The sequence below is a fragment of the Hyperoodon ampullatus genome (genome assembly GCF_949752795.1).
Source record: "Hyperoodon ampullatus genome assembly, chromosome: 13".
Lineage (NCBI taxonomy): Eukaryota > Metazoa > Chordata > Mammalia > Artiodactyla > Ziphiidae > Hyperoodon > Hyperoodon ampullatus.
The window spans coordinates 63,254,354-63,275,577 of NC_136926.1; the positions used below are offsets into that span (position 1 = coordinate 63,254,354).

General features: G+C 50.7%; 1 protein-coding gene across 3 annotated transcripts in view; it reads right to left on the bottom strand.

Annotated features, from left to right (window-relative positions):
* Positions 1-1,839: 1,839 nt before the first annotated feature.
* ST8SIA5 (ST8 alpha-N-acetyl-neuraminide alpha-2,8-sialyltransferase 5) overlaps positions 1,840-21,224 on the bottom strand; it is a gene marked incomplete at both ends in the record, with an annotated part of 64,873 nt that continues 45,488 nt past the window's right edge. For all 3 annotated transcript variants that reach the window (XM_079717460.1, XM_079717459.1, XM_079717458.1), the window contains 5 exons: positions 1,840-2,308; positions 3,377-3,469; positions 4,247-4,359; positions 8,076-8,220; positions 11,617-11,703. In XM_079717460.1, coding sequence (XP_079573586.1) covers positions 1,840-2,308; positions 3,377-3,469; positions 4,247-4,359; positions 8,076-8,220; positions 11,617-11,703 — 907 coding nt within the window. The remainder of the gene's footprint in view (positions 2,309-3,376; positions 3,470-4,246; positions 4,360-8,075; positions 8,221-11,616; positions 11,704-21,224) is intronic.

Below are 21,224 nucleotides of genomic sequence, written 5' to 3' on the forward strand. Positions count from 1 at the left end.
CTCAGAGCAGCCCCAGGTTTTCCCAGTGAGGACCAGAGCTCAGAACCAAGGCCAGCATCTAGAGTAGTGTCGTGCATGGAGCACTTGCTCTATATTGGCCCACCAACATGAAATCCAGGCAAGAGGAAGGGGTTCTGCCCTGGATGGGGAGCCTGGGGGCCCGGGACAAGGCCTGTGCCCTCCTGTCCCTCACCAGCTGGGCCTATTGCTCTGCCTGTAAAATGAGGTGATCAGATGAAAGGTCCCGTTCCCTGCTGTGCTGCACTCTCACAGTCCCTCCCCCTCTGAGCACCCAGTGAGCGGGGCCAGAATTTGTCTATGGTCTGCCCTCCACTCCTAGAAGACAGAGATACTGCCTTTATGTGCCACCCTGTCTTCCCAAGCCCAGCCCCACACCAAAGCAGAATAGGCTTCTGGAAATATTTATGGGAAGGAGGGGAGAAAGGAGGAAGGGAGGAAGGGTGAGAGCAAAGAAGGGAGGGGGGAGGGAAGGAGGGAGGGGGGAGGGAAGGAGGGAGGGGGAGTGAAGAGGGAGGGGGAGGGAAGGAGGGAGGGGGAGGGAAGGAGGGAGGGGGAGGGAAGGAGGGAGGGAGGGAGGAGGGAGGGAGCCGAAGGTCCTTCAGGACTAATATTCTACGATCCCACAAAGCTAAATTCTAAGGCAGTTCATACCACGCAAAATTCTAAGGCAAAGTACCACAGGGGAAGCAAAGGGATGTGAAACGACACGTGATCCCCCTTTAGCCTAGGTACAGCTGACTTCCCAAAGCAGAAGCCCTGTGGGTCCATGCATGTGAAGGCCACCAGGCTGAGTGCTGTGGGAAGTCCCGCCTTTACGGTAGAACCTCAGTGATGCTGGTGTCAGAGACCGTGGCTCGCTTCCATCGCTAAGCTCACCAGTCACATGTCAGCGCTTTCCAGCCTGCAGCCTTAACGGTTCCAATTCAGGAACGTTATATAGCAGGATTCTGCAGTATTCAGGAACACACAGAGGGACAGATCTTATAAATAACTCCTGGTTAAAACAGAGCTGAAGATAGGGAGACAGAAGAGGAAGCAAGTCGCTAATTGAGTCGATAACAGTGGCTTGGAAACCTTAGTGCAAATGGCTGGTCTGGTTTGTTTCCTTCTCATCAAAAGATCAAACGCAGGATTGAACTTGGAGGCACCAAGACTTATGTGTGTGCCTGAGGATGCTTTTGAAGGGTGTGGCTCTCCTTGGCTGACGGTGTCTCGGCGAAGATCGGAACACACAGGCCTTACATCAGATCTCACAGTGCTGCTTAATGGACTCGGTTGGTGGAACCTTGGCTGGTAATCCCTGGACCTCTCTGAGCCATTGTCCCCACAGGAAGGTCTGGCCGCTGGGTTGGCCTCTAAGTTCTGAGGTTCTCTACAACAATTCAGGGCTGAGGCCTGGGTATAAGACTCAGGAACCCAAAATCCTGAGTTAAATCTTAACCGTGCTCACATGTCCTGTCTCCCTCTTTTCCGTTCCCGCTGGGGCCTTCCTTTAGCTGCAAAGAGGCCATACAGTTTGTGCTCTCTCGGTTGCTAAAACTGAGTGGAAATGTGCTTGATTCACTTGCAATCCCCAGGGCCGCGACCTTGAGGTGTGGCCCAGCAGTGCGCTACCCGTGCGCAGGTGGGGGGCGCTCGGCACGGAGCTGACTCTGCCCGGCCCCCAGCCCAGCCTCCCAGCCCACAGGACCCAAGCCCGAAGCCGAGCGTCCGAGGGCGTGCCAGCCTCAGCGCCAGGCCTTCGCCCTGCCCTGCGGGCGGGCGGGCGAGGAGGAGCGAGGTTCCGTGTGCCGGGCTGGCGGGCAGCCTGCGCCGCACTCAGCAGCAGTTGCAGGTGCCCGTGTGCACGCGCAGGATGCCGCGGCTGTGCAGGTGCAGGAAGTTGAAGATCTCGGAGGGCATGGCGTGGAAGCCCGGGCGGGGCTTGACGTTGTCGTAGTAGTGGTGGGTGATGTAGAGGCCCGAGGGGTTCATGGGGAAGGCCCAGAAGCCGAACAGGTGCACCTCCTCGCACAGTTCCAGCGCCGCCGTGGCCAGGATGAGGCCGGTGCTGATGCGCTTGGCGCGCACCCCGAGGGTGAGCCAGTAGCGCGACACGTTGACCAGGTACTGCGGGTGGAAGTAGTACACGGCCTGTGGCGACTCGAAGTCGTCCAGCACGTACTTGACGCGGATGGACACGTCGGTGTTGCGCGTGTTGTAGAATGCAGGCAGCAGCACGGACGCGTTCTCGTACACCTGCAGCACCCGGTAGAAGGGCCGCCGCCACTTCTCCAGCTTGTGGAACCTGGCGGGGGCGCAGGGTGAGACGGGGCCCCGGGACCCTCCACTTGCCCCACCCCTGCACCCTGGGGTAGGAGCCTCTCAAGGCCACCCCCGCCTTCTTACGGCTCAGTCACTTAGCAGATGAATGTCCGCCTTCCTCTGGGACGGTTATAGTTTTGTAAGCGAGTGCCGGAGAGGGCAATCTGGACCCAAAGGGACAACTATCTAGTGTGTCATTGAAGGGGAAGGGTAATACTTAACCCATACGGCTGAGAGTGCCCGGGGTGGGCTCAGAGGGGAAGGGGCGAGGGAGTGGAGGCTTCCCCTAGAGCCCTCAGGACTCACCTGTCCCGCCTTCCCCAAGGACTCACCTGTCACTGCCTTCCCCCAGTGAAGAACACCAAACCAGCTGCCTGTCCTCTGAGCCCTTCCTCCCCTCCCTCCCTCGCCTTTCTCATTACACTGAACAGCCCTCCCAGCTGGCTCACTGCGCCTCTCTCTGAATGCGCTCCCTCACTCAGCTGACTCCGTGTAAATGTGCCCGGGCATCTGACCGGATTTAACCACTCCCCCTCCTCTTACCCTTCATCTGACCTGGAGATGTAACTATGCCCCAGTTGGAGTTTTAACCCCATTAGCCCCTCCCCCAGGCCTCCCAGACAGAACCCCAGGAGGGGAGTCAGGAGGTGGGGTTGAGGTCTTTGCAGGAGGCTTCTCCCCACTGCCGGGCGGACAGTCCCCGTCACACACTGGGAAGCTCTCGGGCCCATCTCTAGGGGAAGAGAGTCTAGACCAGTGCTGTCCAAAAGAAATATAATGCAGGCCACAAATGTAATTTTAAACGTTCTAGGAAGCACATTTAGAGAAGTAGAAAGAAGTAGGTGACCCCCAATATTATCATTTTAATATGTAATCAATATAAAACTTTAATGAGGTATAGACCATCCTCTTTTTCATATTAAATTTTTTAAATCAAGTGTGTGTTTTGCACTTACAGATGGCACATCTCAATCTGGATAGTGCCCAGTGGCCGCACATGATGAATGGCTATCATATTGGACAGCACAGGTTTAGAAAGAGGGCCACTGACCTCTCTGTGATGATGCTGGGGTTCACCGTGACCACATCCGTCTTCACCCCTACATCCATGGTGTACTTCTCCGAGATGGGGGGTAGGTTGCACCTGCAGAAGAGATGAGGCAGCCCGACTGCATGTGGTATGTCATTTCTAGATGGAGCTGGGGTGTGGCGAAGAAAGGGCTGGTGATCATGTGGGCAGAGGGACACAGAGGAAACCAGCCGGGTGGAATCTTCGTGCCTGGGCATGGAAGGGCAAGTTCAACCCCTTCCCTCACCAACCCTGGGTGACCCAATGGTTGTAGATCCACGACCCATGAGATCCCACTGCAGCCTCAACCCAAGTCTCTTTGCTTTAAGTTCTCATTTTCAACCTATCTTCTTCACCCAGGCTAAAGAGGTAAATGAGGATCCCCAAAGAGATAAGAAGGGCTTCTACATACGGAAGAAGAAATACAAGTACAAGTGTCTAGCTTAGGTAAGGCCAGGGTGAAGCTCATATTGGTGTCAGCCACAAGACTACCCTGGTTCCAAGCGGTGCTTCCAGAAGAGTGGAACCCAACCAGAGAGGTGCCTGCCCAGACGACCTCACCAACAGATCTGCATGACCCCTGGGAGTCCTCAGTGTCTTCACATCTATTATGCTATTTGCTCCCATTCTTCAGATGTGGAGACTGAGGACCTGAGAGATTCAACCCCTTGCAAGGGACAGAGCTAAAGGGGGAAGGGACAACCCAGAGCATGAGGTCCGCAGGGGTGGGGAGTGGGGATTAATCACGTAAATGGCAGCATTAGCAGGCTGGGGAACCAGAAAGGGGGCAGGCATGGAGGGGGAGGGCCATGGGGGCAGAAGTGGCAGGTGGAGACCCGGGGCAATTCTTACCGGAAGACAAAGTCGGCACTGTTGATCTCCCTCCCGCAGCGGCTGTTCTTTAGGATGCCCCCATTGCCTACCACGGCACATTTCTTAAATTGGGACCGGTAGTAGGGCATGTCCTGGGGAGACAGGGGCACAGCTGTCAGAGGCAATGCCACCCCTGCCTTCATCTGGTGCTCTCACCTCTGTGCCCACGTCCACCTCCACTCCTCGTAGCCTCACAAGACAGCCTTGTAGTCAATGTGGGAGAAAAGTGGTTATTCCACTTTGCAAATGAAAAAAGAGGTCAAAAGCTTTGTTCTCAGTTCCACAGGCAACTAGGAATGAGCTAGAACTGGAAGCCAGATCTCCACAGCCTTTTTCAATAAGCCCTGGGATGCCTCCAGTTTCCAGAAAGACGAGAGTACAAGTTATGGCTAACCCTGCTTGCCTTTGGTTTTCCCAGTGGAAGCTCAGCTTCTTTTACTTCTAGTCCACATATTTTAACGGTTAATGCAGACCTTCTGGGAGATGACAGTAGCAGAGATGTGGCAGAGCCACTAGGGACCAGGGCCCTAACCCTAGCCCTCACCCCTTTCAGCTCAGGGTAAGGTACAGACCCTCCCTCTGCTCCATGGGGAGGGCACAGGCCTGGGATAGAAAGGTCGTATAGACCGGGACAGATGCCAGGACTTGGTAGCAGCAGAGACAAGTGACGAGGGGTGGGCAAGCAAGGCCACACCAGGGGAGCAGTGAGAGACAGGGACACTGGGATCTCTGTCAAGAAAAAGCGTTGAGTGCAGGGAGCCCAGGACTCACTCTAGTAATGATGGCAGCCACGGGGTCACTGGGAGGGAGCATCCCCCAGCGCTCCAACCTGGTCATACCTCGGCTGGTGGTGTTACCTTGGTCTGGGCGCTGGCTGCCCACAAAGACTCCCTGGGCATGCTTTCCAGGGGACCACAGGCAAGTAGGCAGGAAAAAGCAAATACTGGCCTGATTAGGAGACCTGGTTCTAGGCCACGTCCCCATTCTAGGCCTCGTGGGCATCCTGAGGCAGGTGGGACCAGGCAGGCTCAGGGCACGAGTGTAGACCCAGAGTCCAGGGTAGGGTGACCAACCATCCCAGCTGGCTCAGGACTAGGGCACTTTGCTTGGGATGCAGGACTTATATTTGGTCAAACCAGGATTGGGCACCCTTAGTCCACGGACCCAGTTCAATCCTGGTTTTGCCCCACAATGAGGTGAGGAAACCACAGACAAGTGTTTTGAGCTCTCGGTGACTTGGTTTTGTAAATTTTGTAAAATTTATTACAAATTAAACTTTGTAATTTGTAAAATAAGAATAGTAACGTGTATTTCCTGTGGCTCTACATTTGAGACGATGTAAAGCAGAGCTTCTCAACTTGGCACTACTGATACTTTGGAGCAGCTCATTCCTTGTTGCGGGGGCTGGCTGCGCACTGTAGAATGTGTAGCAGCATCTCTGGCCTCTTCCCACTAGACGCCAGGAGCATCCTCCCGTCATGACAAGCAAAAGCATCTCCAGACGTTACAAAATGTCTCCACCTCCCTGTCCCCCACGTTGAGAACCACTGGAGTAGACGAAAAGCTTACCCACTGCAGTGCTTGGCGCAGAGGTGTCTCTGCAAGGGGACCAGGTGGTTATTACGGGATGGCCCTGAAGTTACCCTCCATCTCTGTCACCCAGAGGCTGCCGGGCAGCTTTCCTCCTATCTCACACCAGCTGGCCAGCCCTGCGTGACAGTGGCCCTGGTCAGCACCTGGGGCTTACGTTGGAACCAACTGCCAGACAAGCATCACGGAAAATCCCACTACAATGGGATCATCAGCAATTAGGCTAAATCCAAAGGAGATGCTGCACCTGTCTGTGGGAGACTGTCCTTCTTCATGGCACATTTTCCCTGGAGGGACAGGCTCTGGTAACCGGGACGGGGAAAACAAGGGCGTCTCATGGTCAGTGGGGGGAACTGCACTGTTTGACTTTGACCAGAGAAAGAATAAAAACAAAGTCCTTTTTGGAGAGATCATCAAGGGCTTTTTATGTTCTATGTCCGTGTTTCTCACACTTCTGTAAATCAAAAACTACCTGGGTACTTTCTGAAAATATACATCCTTAGCTCCATCCCAGAACCACAGAATCAGAATCTTCAGGGTCGGGGTAGGGGCCCAAGAAGCTGCATATTTTTCAACCCCCCCAAAAAAAGTCACCTTAGGGAAGTTTGGGAAATACTTCTATATCACATGCTCTAATTCGGGGGTGGTAAATTAATGTCTGTGGGCCACATCTGACCCACCACCTATTTCTGTACAGCCGGCAAGCTAAGAATAGATTTTATATTTTTTAAGTGTGGGAAAAAAGAATACTTTGTGATGTGTAAAACATATAAAATTCAAATTTCAATGTCTAATGGGAACTAAAGCGTTATTGGGACCCAGCCACACTCTGTTGCTTACTCGTGTCTGTGGCTGCTTCATGCTAGAACGATAAAGGTGAGTAGCTGTGACAGAGACCATATGGCCTGCATATTTGGCAACCCCTGTTCCACTTCCCTGGGCCTCAGTGGCCCATCCCCATGGCCCTCCTTGCATCCATATGTTATACCTGAGCTGTGTGTCACCCACTGGCATTACCTGCAAGTTCACCTGCTGTCACCAGTCTCACGTTCCAGGCCTTGAAAGACCCACCTCGTAAAGACGACTCACACCCCATCGTCCTCCAGCGCTGCTGTGGGAGGGTATGTTTGACACCCGTCCACCTCCAGCTCCCCCCCACTTCTCCCCTCCCCCCCACCCAGGCCCAGTCATACCAGTGCACTCTGGTGCTCGGAGCAAGAATGCAGGGAACCCCTGGGCTTTGCTTCATGAGCACTCCCCAGAGCAGGGCAGCCCAGCCCCTCACATTTCATCCAGCAAGAACTGAACCCGCCCCGCCCCCTAGTTTGCTAGAACGCCAGCAGTTCTACAAACTGGACCCACTAAACCCTGCCCTGGGCTGGCACTCTCCAGGGGGTGCCTATAAACACCTTGCATGGAACCTTCCTCTTCAGGTGGTAACCATCCTCATCCACTGAACATACAGGCTCCAGGGTCCCTTCTCCAAGGGTCTGGTGCAACGATTAGGCCAGAAGCGCCTGCCTGTGCCTGGCTTCCGTGATCTGGGCACTTTGCTCACATGGGTCACTCATTCTGTGGTCCCCCTGGCCAAGGAGACTCATGCTGGCCCTGAATGAACAGCCTCCCTCCAGACTTCTCATAAGTGAAGGAAAAAATAATAATAAATGTCTCTATTGTTTAAGTCTCTGATATTTTAGATTTTCTGTTCTAAGCAGCCAAACCTATTCCTAGTCCAAACCCCAGTGTCACAGACAGTGAGAGTGAAGCCTTGGAAGACAAAAAGGACTGCCCAAGGTCAGCCAATACGAGATCAATCTTTCAGTGCTTTACTTTGTATGGTTTGCGGTTTCTTGTGCACACAACCTTTGCATGCACATTTTTGCTCTTGTGCCTCCCTCGGGTTGGGGACAAATGCTTAATCCTGCTCCCAGATAGCTTCGGGATGTTCTTTGCAAGCAAGGCAATAACCAAAACTTCACAACCACTTTCTTGCCAAAAGTCATTCAAGTAACAGCCAGTTGGCATTCTTTGTGCTCAGACAGAACCCCCAGGAACCCTGGAGGACAGTCTACCGAGCCTAAGAGAATGGCAAGCCAGGACTAGGACAGCTGGGTGCAAGGCACAGCTGAGTGATGCTACGCCACACGGACATGGCCACAGAGGGCCCTACTGGGTCAGCTCCATTGTCCCACCCAGACCGCCCTGCCTAAAGCAGCACCTTGGGAAACATGTGGAAGATCTCCCGGTTGATGTGGTAGATGCCGCTGGTGTCCACCTCATACTTGAGTTTCGTCCCCAGGGGCGTGTTCTTCTGGGTGGTGAAGAGGAAGGAGGGGGCATTGCAGCACCTGGACAGAGTGGACCTGCCGGGCAGGAGATAAACGGAGAGAGACCAGTGACACAGGGCAGGGCAGAGCCTCTCAGAGAACAGAGGGGTCATGGAACTGAGGTCCCTTGGGGAGGCCAGGGAGCACCATACTTTCCCACCCACCCCTTCCCCTGCCCCCCGCACCTCTGCTTCAACACTCCTCCCAATGTCCAAGCCTTTCAGGGTCCAGCCTGGTCTCCCTCTGTGAGCTCCCAGCTGCCCTGTCCCCACTGGCCGCATTGGCCTCTAAAGGCCCAGAGCACAGACTGGGCATCACTCACTTCATCATCTGTCAACTCCCTCTCCGCTTGAGCGAAAGCCCCTGCGTGGCAGGGACCCTGCCTCTCCGGACCCTGCACAATGTCAGACATGTAGGGGTCAACTACCAAGTCCTGCCAACTGCGGGCTGAAGCATCCCCCACGTGAGATTTCACAAGAGCCGCTAAGCCTTCTACTACTTCCCAGAAATGCTTCCTTATCCAGCTCTAAAGGAAAACACAGGCATGAGAGCTCTTCCTTGGTTCTTGGCCCCCATATCTGACTCTAGACAAGGCTAACCCTGTCTGATGGGGTCAAAAAGCAAGACATACACAGTCAACAGAAATGTGCCATTTCAGTGATTTACAAACTGTCTTAGGAATAGGGGAGGGTCAGAAATTGGGCTGGTGGGTTGATACTGGATGACTGCCTGCAGAAAGTGGAACCTGGCTTCCAAAAGTTTTAAGGAGTTCATTATTTAAAAACAAGAAAATCACTGTGGTTTTCACTGACAAAAACACTCAAACATGAGCTACAGAAAGGTTAAAGCTCAGACGATGCAAGCAGGCTTAAAAAAAACAGCCTTCAAGGGAGAGTGGGGCTGTGAGGCGGGCTTGGGAGCTAGCCAGGCCAGAGAATCCTGATTTTCTCTTCTCTGCAGCTGGTGTTCCGCCCGGCAGTGTATTCTTCCAGGGTGCCTGCAAGGCTTGGTGATGGGGTCAGATCCTAGGCAAATCCTGCTGCCCTATCCTGGGGACCCAAAGCCCCACCCTGGCTGCAGAGGGGCTGGATTTGACAAAGGATGCAAAATGCCACCCTCTCACAGGGGGCTGTGAGCCCACGAGGACCCACTTTCTCCACAAACAGCAGCAGGGGGCCAGTACACACTGGCCTTCATCGCCCAACGCTGGCTCTGGGCACAGTTACATCCAGCCTCTGGGCAGCCCTGGGAGGAATGGAACACCATCTCCATGGAGTCTGGATGATGACCACTAACTAAAGTTGAGGACGAGCTTTCTGGAAAATCCACACCGAAGGTGTGGGATGGAAACTTGAGCCGCCAACCTGGCGTCAAGAGGCCTGGCTTCTAGTTTCTGCTCAGCCCCCACCAGCTGTGGGGCTTCGGGCAGGTCTCTTCCCCTCTCTGAGCCTCCGTTTCCTCAACTGTAGAATGCAGGGGCTGGCTCTTCTGACCCTCTGTAATCCTGTGACTCCAGATTGCCAAAGCCAGGAAGGCTGTACCCATTATTTTTTGTGACTTTATCTCTTGCAGGGACTTCACTGGGGAGATCAGTTGGCTGCCGGCCATAGAGAGCGGCCTTTCCTGGGGAGGGTTGGGTTTTAAAATGTGACTGAGTCTTCCCAGGGGCAAGGCCAGAGGCCTGGCCAGGCAGGAGCCATAGGTCAGCATTATAAACCAGCATCTGGCTGGTCCAGAAACTCCATTTTGTCAGCCCACTGGTGAGTACCCAAGTGAGGGAGATTGACTCAAACTAACCAAGCTCACGAGTGACTGATATATAAACCAGAGTGCCAGTGTGTCCATGTGTAAGCAGTAGGGCGGGGGAGGGCCTCTGTTACAGGATTCCTTTCCTGTCACTGGAATGCTCATGCCTGTGCTCTAGCACACTCCCCCATCCCACCCCACTTCACTGCACCAGGTTCTTGCGCCTAAATTAAGAATCTCATCATCATTCAATGAGCTTGTAATGAGAGCAAAGGGGGACGACCAACTGGCCTTGAAGCTTTTCCCATTCAGAGCATAGCAAGACTGGATGTCACTTCTCTTTCCCCCACCGCCAGAAAGGTCTCAGCTCCCCCAGAGCCTCTGCCCGGATCGTGCTGGCTGATCCCTGCCAAAGGCTCCCCCACGGATCCTGGTTTTTCTCTTGCCACATCATCTTCCCGTTGCTACATTATTTCCTTAGGTATGTGAATCCCACTGGCGAGGCTTCTGTCCAGCTCTCAGCCTGGACAACATCCTTTGGCATCTCACTGACCTCGTCCACGCTGAGCGCTTATCAGTGTGCCCTCGGTGTGCTTGGGCCTCCCCGTCATGCACCACCCGCAATATCGCTTCGCTCTAAAGGTGGAATTGGGGCTGCATTTACAGCACAGACCTTGGACCTGTTGCCCACCTTCTAGTCTATGATACGTGGGTCTCTGCAAACTACTGCCGGGCCTTAGCTGGGTTTCTGCCGTCTCCTAGAGGCATCTGGTTGGGGGCTGCTGGCACCTGCAGCACGTTCCTAAAACGCGCCACTTAAAACTGCCTCTCAACTTGGCCCAGAACTGCAACAAACTGGAACAAATGACTTATACAGAAAATACAAAATACTTAGTGTTATTTGCTTTTCACAGCTTCCTGTGTAGGATTCCTTCATGCAGATGGCTCTTCAGCACATTCAGACTGCAGCCTGAGTTGCTAAAATCCAGTTTATACACACGTTCCCAGGATTCTGTCAATTCCATCCAATAAGGTCTACCCTGCACTAAAATCATACCATTAACTCCTAGAATTTTAGAGTGGAGAGGCCCCTATAACTCACCACTAATCACAGAGACTGTCTGCACATCTGCTAGGCTCTCAAAGACAGGAGAACATTAAGATACAGCTTTTGCCTCCTGGGAGCTTAGAACCTGTCAGTTTCGGTTAGAGAGCAGTTAGGGAATAAGCTACAGCAGGGCTCCAGTGGCTGGTCTAGGCTGTAGAAGCCCAAGTGCTCTGAGAAGGAGAGGACTGCTACGTTAGAGCAGCTGCCCAAGGAGCGGGGTGGGGAACGGGGTAAGGCCATGGAAGATGCTTAATGTACCTGAACGCATGGGCCTCCTGGAGACCTCAAACACCTCACCTCACCGTCAGGGGCTGTACTGGAGACGATAACACTGACCACACAGGGCTGCTGCCAGGACTAAAGGCAGGGACATGGCGGACAACACCCAGCAAGACGCCAGCCTCAGCCTGTGTGCTGAGTCAGAACCTCCCCGCTCCCGGATTCCAAAGCCCAATCAGAGTCAGCTCTGGGGAAGATGTCCCTGGGGGCTGGCCTTTCAGGACGAGGGAGATCTGAAGAGGTGGCCGGGAGGACCATATGAGCAGAAGGGCTGGGGAGCACAGACGAGTCATAGATACTTGAACTGGTTGGCTTCAGAGATGTCCATCGCCCATTTGCACATCTGGAGGCTCTTCCACCTGTCGAACAGCTCCAACTGCTTCACCCTTGGGAGTGGAGAGCAGAGACTGCATGAAAGGGCCAGGCTGGACAACGTCACCATCCCCAAACATGCCCCCTTCCTGTCCCCCCTTATGCCAGATCCTGGGCTGGTCCTTTGTATTAACTGTATTTTCTAATTTGCTGTACTCTTGATTCTCTGGCATCTGGGGCCTTGTGAATTCCTAGAGATAGCCAACCACTCTCCTGCAAGCATGCCTTCCATACACACCTCAGCTAGTCCAGAACCCACACCTTCAACCACCTCCTTTATGAACAGGGCCACTAGTCCCCGCCCTCATCAGCCCAGAGCTGGGGATCAGACAACCAGGGGCAGTCCTTATGCCCCAGAGCCCACTGAAATTATTCAAACTAGCCAGTCGTGAACCTTTTTATCCTGCCTTGTCCATTCCTCTCCACGAAAACCACAATAAAGGGTCTCACCTCTGCTTTGCCCTCATCCCTTTGCCTCCTGACCAACCCTGGTGCTTCCCCATGTGTCCCTGCATGGTGTGCCATGCCTCCTGTCTCTAGGGATCTGTGAGCATAAGAACGTCTTCCTTCACAATAGCCTTTTGCATGTCTGTGTGTCTTACTATATGTGATCAAAACAAATCCCGGCACATTTTAAAACACCGTCCTCACGTGCCCACCCCCAAGGGCCTTCACAGTTCTCCCAGGAACAGCTGTCTATAGAGGGTGTAAGGCCACTTCCCTAAGGTCTGTAGATCACCCCACACTGTGCTCAGCACACAGTAGGGCTCATTACAAGGGCACAATGCCCTTCTCTTTCTCTTTTCTCAAGGGCAGATCACAATTTCCAGCGAGAGAGAGGAAGAGGTGAGAAGCCTTTTGTCTGAACCACCATCTGCAAGGCTTTATGCCAGTTGGGTTTAGACATCTCAGCATTGTGACGTCCCAAAGCACTCCCTGGAAAGGGAATGTCTAAATCATGCAGGATTCTTCCTTTGACTGAAACCAGCAAAAAGAATTGGATCATGGAACCCTTTTCCCATTGAGCGGTGCCTCTGACTGGAGTTCTCAGGAATGCCGGGAGATGCTGGACAGACCATAAGTTCCTTAAAGGCAGAGCCATGACTTTTGTCTCCTGACCTCCCACATTCCCCATCCTACAGTTAGGCATTATACAGTTGTCCAGGGTTACCTGGCTGTGGCCCGGTTCAGATGCTGGCTGGTCTTGGACACTGGTGCAAGGGGAGCCCTTTAAAGGTCATTCTGGTTTGGTCATGAATGGGAAAGTGACGAGCCCCCAGGAGCTGAGTGTTATCAAAAAACTACCATTAATTGTGGTTCTTACTTTGAGGTCCACCAAAGGTCTTAAGGAAACCTATGAACCCTCTGAATTATAGGCAAAATCCCCTGTCTGTCCACCCATGTGCACATCTTAGGGAAAATCTGAAGCTTTCATCAGCTTTCAAAAAAGGTGCATGATTTTGGGGCTTCTCTGGTGGCGCAGTGGTTGAGAGTCCGCCTGCCGATGCAGGGGACACGGGTTCGTGTCCTGGTCCGGGAGGATCCCACATGCCGCGGAGCGGCTGGGCCCGTGAGCCATGGCCGCTGAGCCTGCACATCCGGAGCCTGTGCTCCGCAACGGGAGAGGCCACAACGGTGAGAGGCCCGCATACCACACACACACACAAAAAAAGGTGCATGATTTCAAAAAAAGGCAAACACTTAACTGTAAAGTAAAAAAAAAAAAACAGGTTCATTCTGCAGAACTGTGTCCCCCTGTGTTTAACTGGAGGGGGAAACAGTTGTTCCCAAACTAGGCAAGCCTCACCTACAGAGAGAGTATATGACTGGTGCAGGGAGGGGTGATTGCAGGAAAAGTCATACAGGATAGTGACTAAGTACATAGATTTTGGAACCAGAAGGGTAGTTGGGCCTCAGACCCAGTTTAGGCACTTCCTAACTATGGGACCTCAGGCAGGCTATGTGACTGCTCTGAGCCTCAGTTTTCTTGCCTAGAAAATGGGCATAACACTAGATTATTGCTCACCCACCCAGATTTGTTGAGACTACTAAATAAGACGATGCAATAAATGACTAAGAATGGTGTCTGGCACGTGGAAAGTGCCCTACAGGTGTAAGTTATTATTACTGTTAAACTAAGCCGTCTTGACAATGCTGACTCACAGCCCCCTGTACTTTCCCCTTCTGTAAAACCCATAACCTGTCATTACCTATGCCTGATATTTCCCAGTAAATAGTAAATACCCTGGGGCAGGGGATCATGCCTGACTGTGACTCCAGTGCTAAGGCACATAGCAGATGAGTGGTAAATATTTGTGGAGTATATCAATAATTAATGAATGAATCAATAAGTCTGAGTTCAAATAAATTCTATAACTATGTATTGAATTCCTCGATATGGCAGGAACTGGAGATACTGTGGTGAACAGAAAAACTCCCTGCCCACACAGAACTTACAAATGGGAAGCAAATATACAGGGATACGACATCAAAAGCACAAGCAATAAAAGCAAAAATGGACAAGTGGACTCCATCAAACTAAAAACCTTCTGCACAGCAAAGGAAATGATCAGCAGAGTAAAAACACAACCCTACCGAACAGGAGAAAATATTTGCAAACCATATATCTGATAAGGGGTTAACATCCAAAATACGTAGGAACTCCTACAATGCAACAGCAAAAAAACAAATAACCTGATTTTAAAATGGGCGAAAGACTTGAAAAGACATTTCTACAAAGAAAATATACAAATGGTCAATGGGTACATGAAAAGGTGCTCAACACCACTAATCACCAGGGAAATGCAAATCAAAACCACAATGAGATACTACATCATACCTGTTAGAATGGCTATTATCAAAAAAACAAAAGATGACAAGTATTGGTGAGGATATAGAGAAAAGGGAACCCTCATACACTGTTGGTGGGAATGTAAAATGGTGTGGCTACAATGGAACACAGTATGGAGATTCCTCAAAAAATTAAACATAGAACTATTGTATGGTCCAGCAATCCCACTTCTGGGTATATATCCAAAGGAATTGAAATCAGAATCTTGAAGAAATACTTGCACCCCCATGTGCACTGCAGCATTATTCACAATAACCAGGATATGGAAACAACCTACATGTTCACTGATGAACGAATGGATAAAGAAAATGTATTATATACATACAATGAAATATTATGCAGCCTTAAAAAAAAAAAGGAAATCTTTCCATATGTGACAACCTGGATGAATCTGGAGGACATTATCTTAAGTGAAATAAGCTAGTCACCGAAGGACAAATACTGCATGATTCTACTCGTATGAGGTATCTAAAATAGTCAGTCTTATAGAAACAGAGTAGAATGATAGATACCAGGGGCTCGGGGAAGGAGAAATGAAGAGTTGCTATAAAGGTTCAGTTATGTAAGACCAATAAGTTCTAGAGATTTGCTGTAAAACTTAATGCCTACAGTTGACAATACTGTATTGGACACTTACAAATTTAAGAGGGTAGATCTCATGTTAAGTATTCTTACCACAACCAGAAAAAAAACAAACCCAGATATTTAATGTCATGTTAGGGAGTGGTGAGTGCTACAAAGAAAAATGAAGCAAGGGACTTCCCCGGTGGTCCAGTGGTTAGGACTCCACGCTTTCATTACCGAGGGCCCGGGGTCAATCCCTCATTGGGAAACTAAGATCCCACAAGCCGCTCGGTACAGCCCAGAAAACAAACAAAAAACCAAGTTAATCCATTTTAAAAAAAGAAAAATGAAGCAAGAGGCTCTAAGGATATATTGTACAGCACAGGGAATATAGCCAATATTTTATAATAACTATAAATGGAGTATAACCTTTAAAAATTGTGTATCACTATATTGTACACCTGTAACTTATATAATATAGTACACCAGCTATACTTCAATTTAAAAAAAAGAAATAATAAAAAAAAGAAAAATGAATCAGGGGTCGAAACGTGACTATTTCAGATGGGTTGATCAGGGAAGCCTTCCCTGAAGAGGGGAACCTTGCACAAAGAACTGAAATGATGCATGAGTGAGCCACACAAACATCTGGGGAAAGAGTATTACAGGCAGAGAGACGTGAGTGCAAAAGCCCTGGGGCAGGAACCTGCCTGGCAGCTTTAAAGAGCTGGAAGGAGTCCCTCCTCTCATCCTGATGCCTTCCTTCTGGCTTTCCCAAACCTCCCATAGCAGCTCTTGCTTCTTTAGCTCATGTGACATTGGAGGAGAGGTGCCATTACACAGCGGCACCCTTGCTCACCCACTGCTGCCCTCCCTCACTCCCTGCAACCCACAGGCCCCTAGGGCAGCACCCTGAACAGCCAATGTCTCTAACGCCTCCAGAAACACAACCCTGGCAACACTGAAGGCCAGGGTCCCAAGTTCAACTGTTACCGGTGTCCAGGCCCCAACCTCTGTGCCTCCAATGTCCTTGTCACACACTGGACCAAGGTCGGGGCCTGGATACCCAGCCTGGAATCCTGGTTCCATCCCTAACTGGCAATATGACCTCAGACAAGTCATTTAATCTCTCTGAGACTCAGCTGCTTTATCTGTAAGACAGATATAATTACCTCTGCTCTGCTGATCTCAAAGGTTGTCAGAAAGATCAAATGAGACAATATGTATAAAAAAATTGTGTAAGCTGCTTTACAAATGCAGAGATCACCTTTACTTTAAGATGAAGGGTTGAGCCAGCCACTTGCCTCCTTTCTCCCAAGACATGACTAATATTCCAGAAGAGGGATAAAAAAGACTAGATTGCTCTGAGAACAATCTAAAAAGAAAGAGCTCTTGGGGGAAAAAAAATTCATTAGAAAAGCTGGAAGGTAAAGTCAAGGAATTTCTCAGAAAATAGAAGCAAAGGGCAAAGAGACAGAAAAGATGAGATTAAAAGATATTCGAGGAGCAATCCAGAAGAATACCACTCTTAGAGGTACCAGAAAGAAGAAGTGGAGAAAACTGGAGAGGAGGAAATATGAAGAAATCCAAGAGAAAGTTCAAGGGTTTGGAGTGAGCTCCAGATTAAGAGGTCTCCATGAGCGTGTATCCTGAGGTCCACCATCAGGCTATTCCAGAACTGTCATGATCTGTAAAGACTCTGGACAGAAGAAAACAGGTCAGCTCCAAAGGAACAGCTAGTCCCGTGCTCATACAGCCCTGGATACCGGAAGATCATGGAGAAGGTCTTCAGCGTTCTGTGGGTGAATGATTTTCACCTAAAATATCAACGCCACCAAACCAAAAATTAAGCGAAGAATTAGGTCATTGAGACACAGAAGGACTCAAACCCTTACCTTCCACCCACCATTTGGGGGGAATTTACTTGAAGATGGGTGGAAGCAAAACGAAGGAGTAAACCAAGAAAGAAGTAGCTCCAGGTAAATCTAACCTACGGAGGCAGAGAAGGGAGGTGACAACAGTGTGTGACCCACCAAGAGAGCAGCCTGTCCAGGATGGAGAAAGAGGATGACGGGAAACCCTGGGGGAATGCCTGGTCGATGGACAGGCAGGAAAAAAAAAAAATGGGGCATGATAGAGACAAAGTGTTCAAAAGGGAAAAGAGGACTAGAAGCTCGAGAAAAAAAGGGAAAAAGATGAATAGGAAAAGAGATGAGAATCACTGTTTTCTGATCCTCAAATTTTAGAGTCTGCCCATAGCAGCCCCAAAAGCGGCTTGCTATGGTTACAAATAGAATGTAAATGTTATCAGCCTTGACATTCTAAAGGTAAACTCACGGATGACTGAAGCCAGAGGCTGGAACTAAAAAGTTGGGGTAATTTTAATAGCCTCATCTTACAAAGTACAGGATCCAGAGATACTGCCAACATTTGGTAGAACAAGAAATAGGTTACTTAGGCAATCTATAGATAGAAGAACTAAAAACAGCAGTACCCCTCAACTGGGAGAAGTGGGGGGATGGTTTGGGCTGGGTAAGGGAGCTGAATCCTCACCCACCAAAGCAGGACGTCAGTGAATGCTAAACGTGGCATACGTGGCACGCATAGGACTGAGAGGTACAAGGTAATTCCCAGAAGAAACAGCCAAGTAGCAGGCCTGGGGCAGAGGGTGTGGGGAAGAGGACCTTTGCTTTTTATTATTATAAACTTTTGTATTCTACATGACTTTTCTAGTCGTGTGCAGGAGACGATCACCATCATCTCGTTCTCCCTCATCGTTCTCCTCCTTTTCCGCCATGAACTCTTCTGTTCCCACCTAGGTTTCGTCCACTTTCTCATTCATTTAACAGACACGTCCTGAGCCTGGGTAGGGTCAGGCAACAAGACTCAGAAAAGTGTGGGCACAAAGGGACATCCAGCCCTGAAAGCTCTGCCCAGCCAGCACTGCTCCCAGCCTCTCTCTTGGTCTCAGTACAGGGCTCTGTGCAGGGTTCCCCAGCCGAGAAAGATGGGGAAGCAGTGGCAGGAGACACCAAGGGTGAGGTCCCAGGCATGGCCCCCATCAGTGTGTGAGCACAGGCAGCAATTGGTTTAAAAATAAAGAGGCCCTGGCCTTCCCTGGTGGCACAGTGGTTGAGAGTCTGCCTGCCGATGCAGGGGACGCGGGTTCGTGCCCCGGTCCGGGAGGATCCCACATGCCGTGGAGCGGCTGGGCCCGTGAGCCATGGCCACTGAGCCTGCGCGTCCGGAGCCTGTGCTCCACAGTGGGAGAGGCCACAGCAGTGAGAAGCCCGCGTACCTCAAAAAATAATAATAATAAAATAAAAATAAATAAATAAAGAGGCCCTAGAATGACTAAAAGTCAGCATAAATAATTTTTACAAGTATTAGGGACAATGTGATTTCGTAACAAATCATCACAGAGTAAATCCTCATTGTATTGGACATTGTCTGGGAACGAGGCCTTTACCATATGGGAATTTTCCAGCTGACTGATTTTTACCATTCATTGGAGCAATTCTGGATCAGAATCATTCCCAGATGAATCACACACCCCACTGTCTCCTCAGATGGAATGCCAGCTGACGTTCATATACCGGAAGGGCCTCTGGGCACATCCGTCCAGCCCCTTCCATTCACAGATGGGAGATTTAACCTTTTCTGGATGACTCAGGGTCTCCACCGTGAGCACCGCTCCTGGCTCTGGGCTGGAGCACAGTGAAGACCACAGGTGCCCAGGTAGCATCAGAAACACTAGGATTAGAGACCAGCCTCTGTCTTCTACGATTCCAGCCCTGGGGGAGCCCACTGACCTCAGCTTGAGGACTCAGGAAAGGAGCCACTTGGTATCACTGCTCCCTGATGACCCAGCAGGCTCACATGCCCCATGAACAGCCCAGCCTCTCTCCTCTCAGACCCCCAGTACCACCAGCGCCAAGACTCCAGGGCCAGGGGACCACATGGAGGGCAATTGACATGGAAGTGACAGATGGGGTACAGCTCATAGGTCGCCCGCTGGGATGGCCGCTCAGCTCAGGAGAACAGAGAGGGTGCCCCAAAGGCAGAGACAAGAAGTACAGCCAAACACGCAGAGGACCTTCTGTCACCAACACAAGTCCTTGACAAGGGACAAAGGGCGGCCACAGATCATGGGGGGAAATGAGGTTCCCATCACACCCCGCAATGTTCAAGACTTAGGCTTGAAACAAAGGGCCCGGTAACTTCTAATATGGTCCCTAAATGGAAGCTGTGATAAGGATTATTATGGGCTGAATTATATCTCCCTCAAAATTCATATGTTGAGCCCTAAACCCCAATATCTCAGGATGTGACTCTATTTGGAGGTAAGGTCTTTAAGAGGTGGTTAAGCTAAAATGACATCACCAGGGTGGGCCCTAATCCAATATGACTGATGTCCTTATAAGAAGAGGAAGTTAGGACACAGGTACGGAGGGAAGACAGAGAGAGAAGATGGCCATGTATCCGCCAAAGAGAGAGGCCTCGGGAGAAACGAAGCCTGCCGACACCTTGATCTCAGACCTCCAGCCTCCAGAACTGTGAGAAAGTAAAGTTCCGTTGTTTAAGCCCCCCAGTCTGTGGTACTTTGTTATGGGAGCCAGAGCAAATCAAAACAAGGACTTATACTAATGCAGAGAAAATATATGGGTAGAGGGATGGGATGGGACAGGACGGCCCATTTATAGGGTCTCTCAGACTTCCTGTCTAGATCTTGAAGTAACCATGAAAACACTGTCTGCTTTTTATAATTTAAAAGATTAATTATCTACCCTTTGAAAACTCTAAGGTAAGCTCTCAGTGAGAGTGCTCCAACTTTCCGCAGTGAAACATTTAAGGGGCCGAGATCTCTGAGTTCTGAGAAAAGGTAAGGCTCTCTGCTTATACCTTTGGCTCCTGCCTGCGGTCTGGACAGACGTCTTCATCACTAAGTCACAGCTCCTCGGCAGAGCGTATCAAACACCGATCACATTATCCTCCCCCCGCCCCCACTTGTTTAAAACCTCTCCCATGGGTGCCCATGGACCTAAGAAAAGGATAAAATCTAAATCCCGGTCCACACTGCAAGGCTCCATAAGGTCCAGGCCTGCCTGCTCCTCCAGGGACATGGCTCCTGTTCCCCCTCAGGCCAGCTCTCAGAGCCTGGGACACAGTGGGCCCCTCCTGACACAGGCCTTGGCACAAACTGTCCCCTCAGTCTAGAATCCTCTTGACCCAGTTAACTCCTAGCACCCTCCATGGTGTGCTCCGCTCAGGGCTGGGTGGGATGGACAGAGGGTGAGCTGCCTCCTGTGGTCCCTCTAGGCGCTATACAGACCCTGGACCAGAACAAGGACCGTGAACAACACAGCTGATCCCAGCTAGACGTTTGGCCTTATCCCCGGAGCTTTCCTGCACTACTAAGCTGATGGAGACTGTGAATGTCAGCCCAGAAAAGCTGCTGCTGGTTCCAAAACGGAAAGAAAGGGGAGGGAGGAGAGAGAGGGCACATTCACATTTACTGAGCACCTATTAGGTGTGCTGCTGTAGATGTGCACTGTTGGGCTATCTATTTCACATATGTTACTTCAGCTAGTCTTTACTGCAACCCTTAAAAGTAGGGAATTGTGTCCCCATTTTTATAGGTAAGGAAAGACTCAAAGAGGTTAAGTAATTTGTATAAAGATGCAGAGCTTCTAAGGCCCAGAGTCAGCTTTGGATCCCAAGTCTGCCTGACCCCAAGCTCCAAGCTCTTTCAATGACCCACATGACCTGGATATCATGTCAAGTGGCTAAAGGAGCAGTGGCTCCTGCCTGTGGGCCATGGATGGAAGTCCTGGGATCGTGTCGGGGCCCATGAGTCCACATAAGCACCCAGCACTGCCTGGCTCCACATCAACTGTACTTCTCCCACACCGGATGTACAGTTGTCCCTTGAACAGCGCAGGGCTTGTAGTCAGCCCTCCCTGACCACAGCTCCTTGGCATCCACAGATCCAACCAACATTGGACCGAGCAGCACTGCAGCATTTACTCTCAAAAAATGTCTGCATATAAGTGCACCTGTGCAGTTCAAACCCATGTTGTTCAAGGGTCAGTGATAACTGTTTTCAAAGAAACATACATC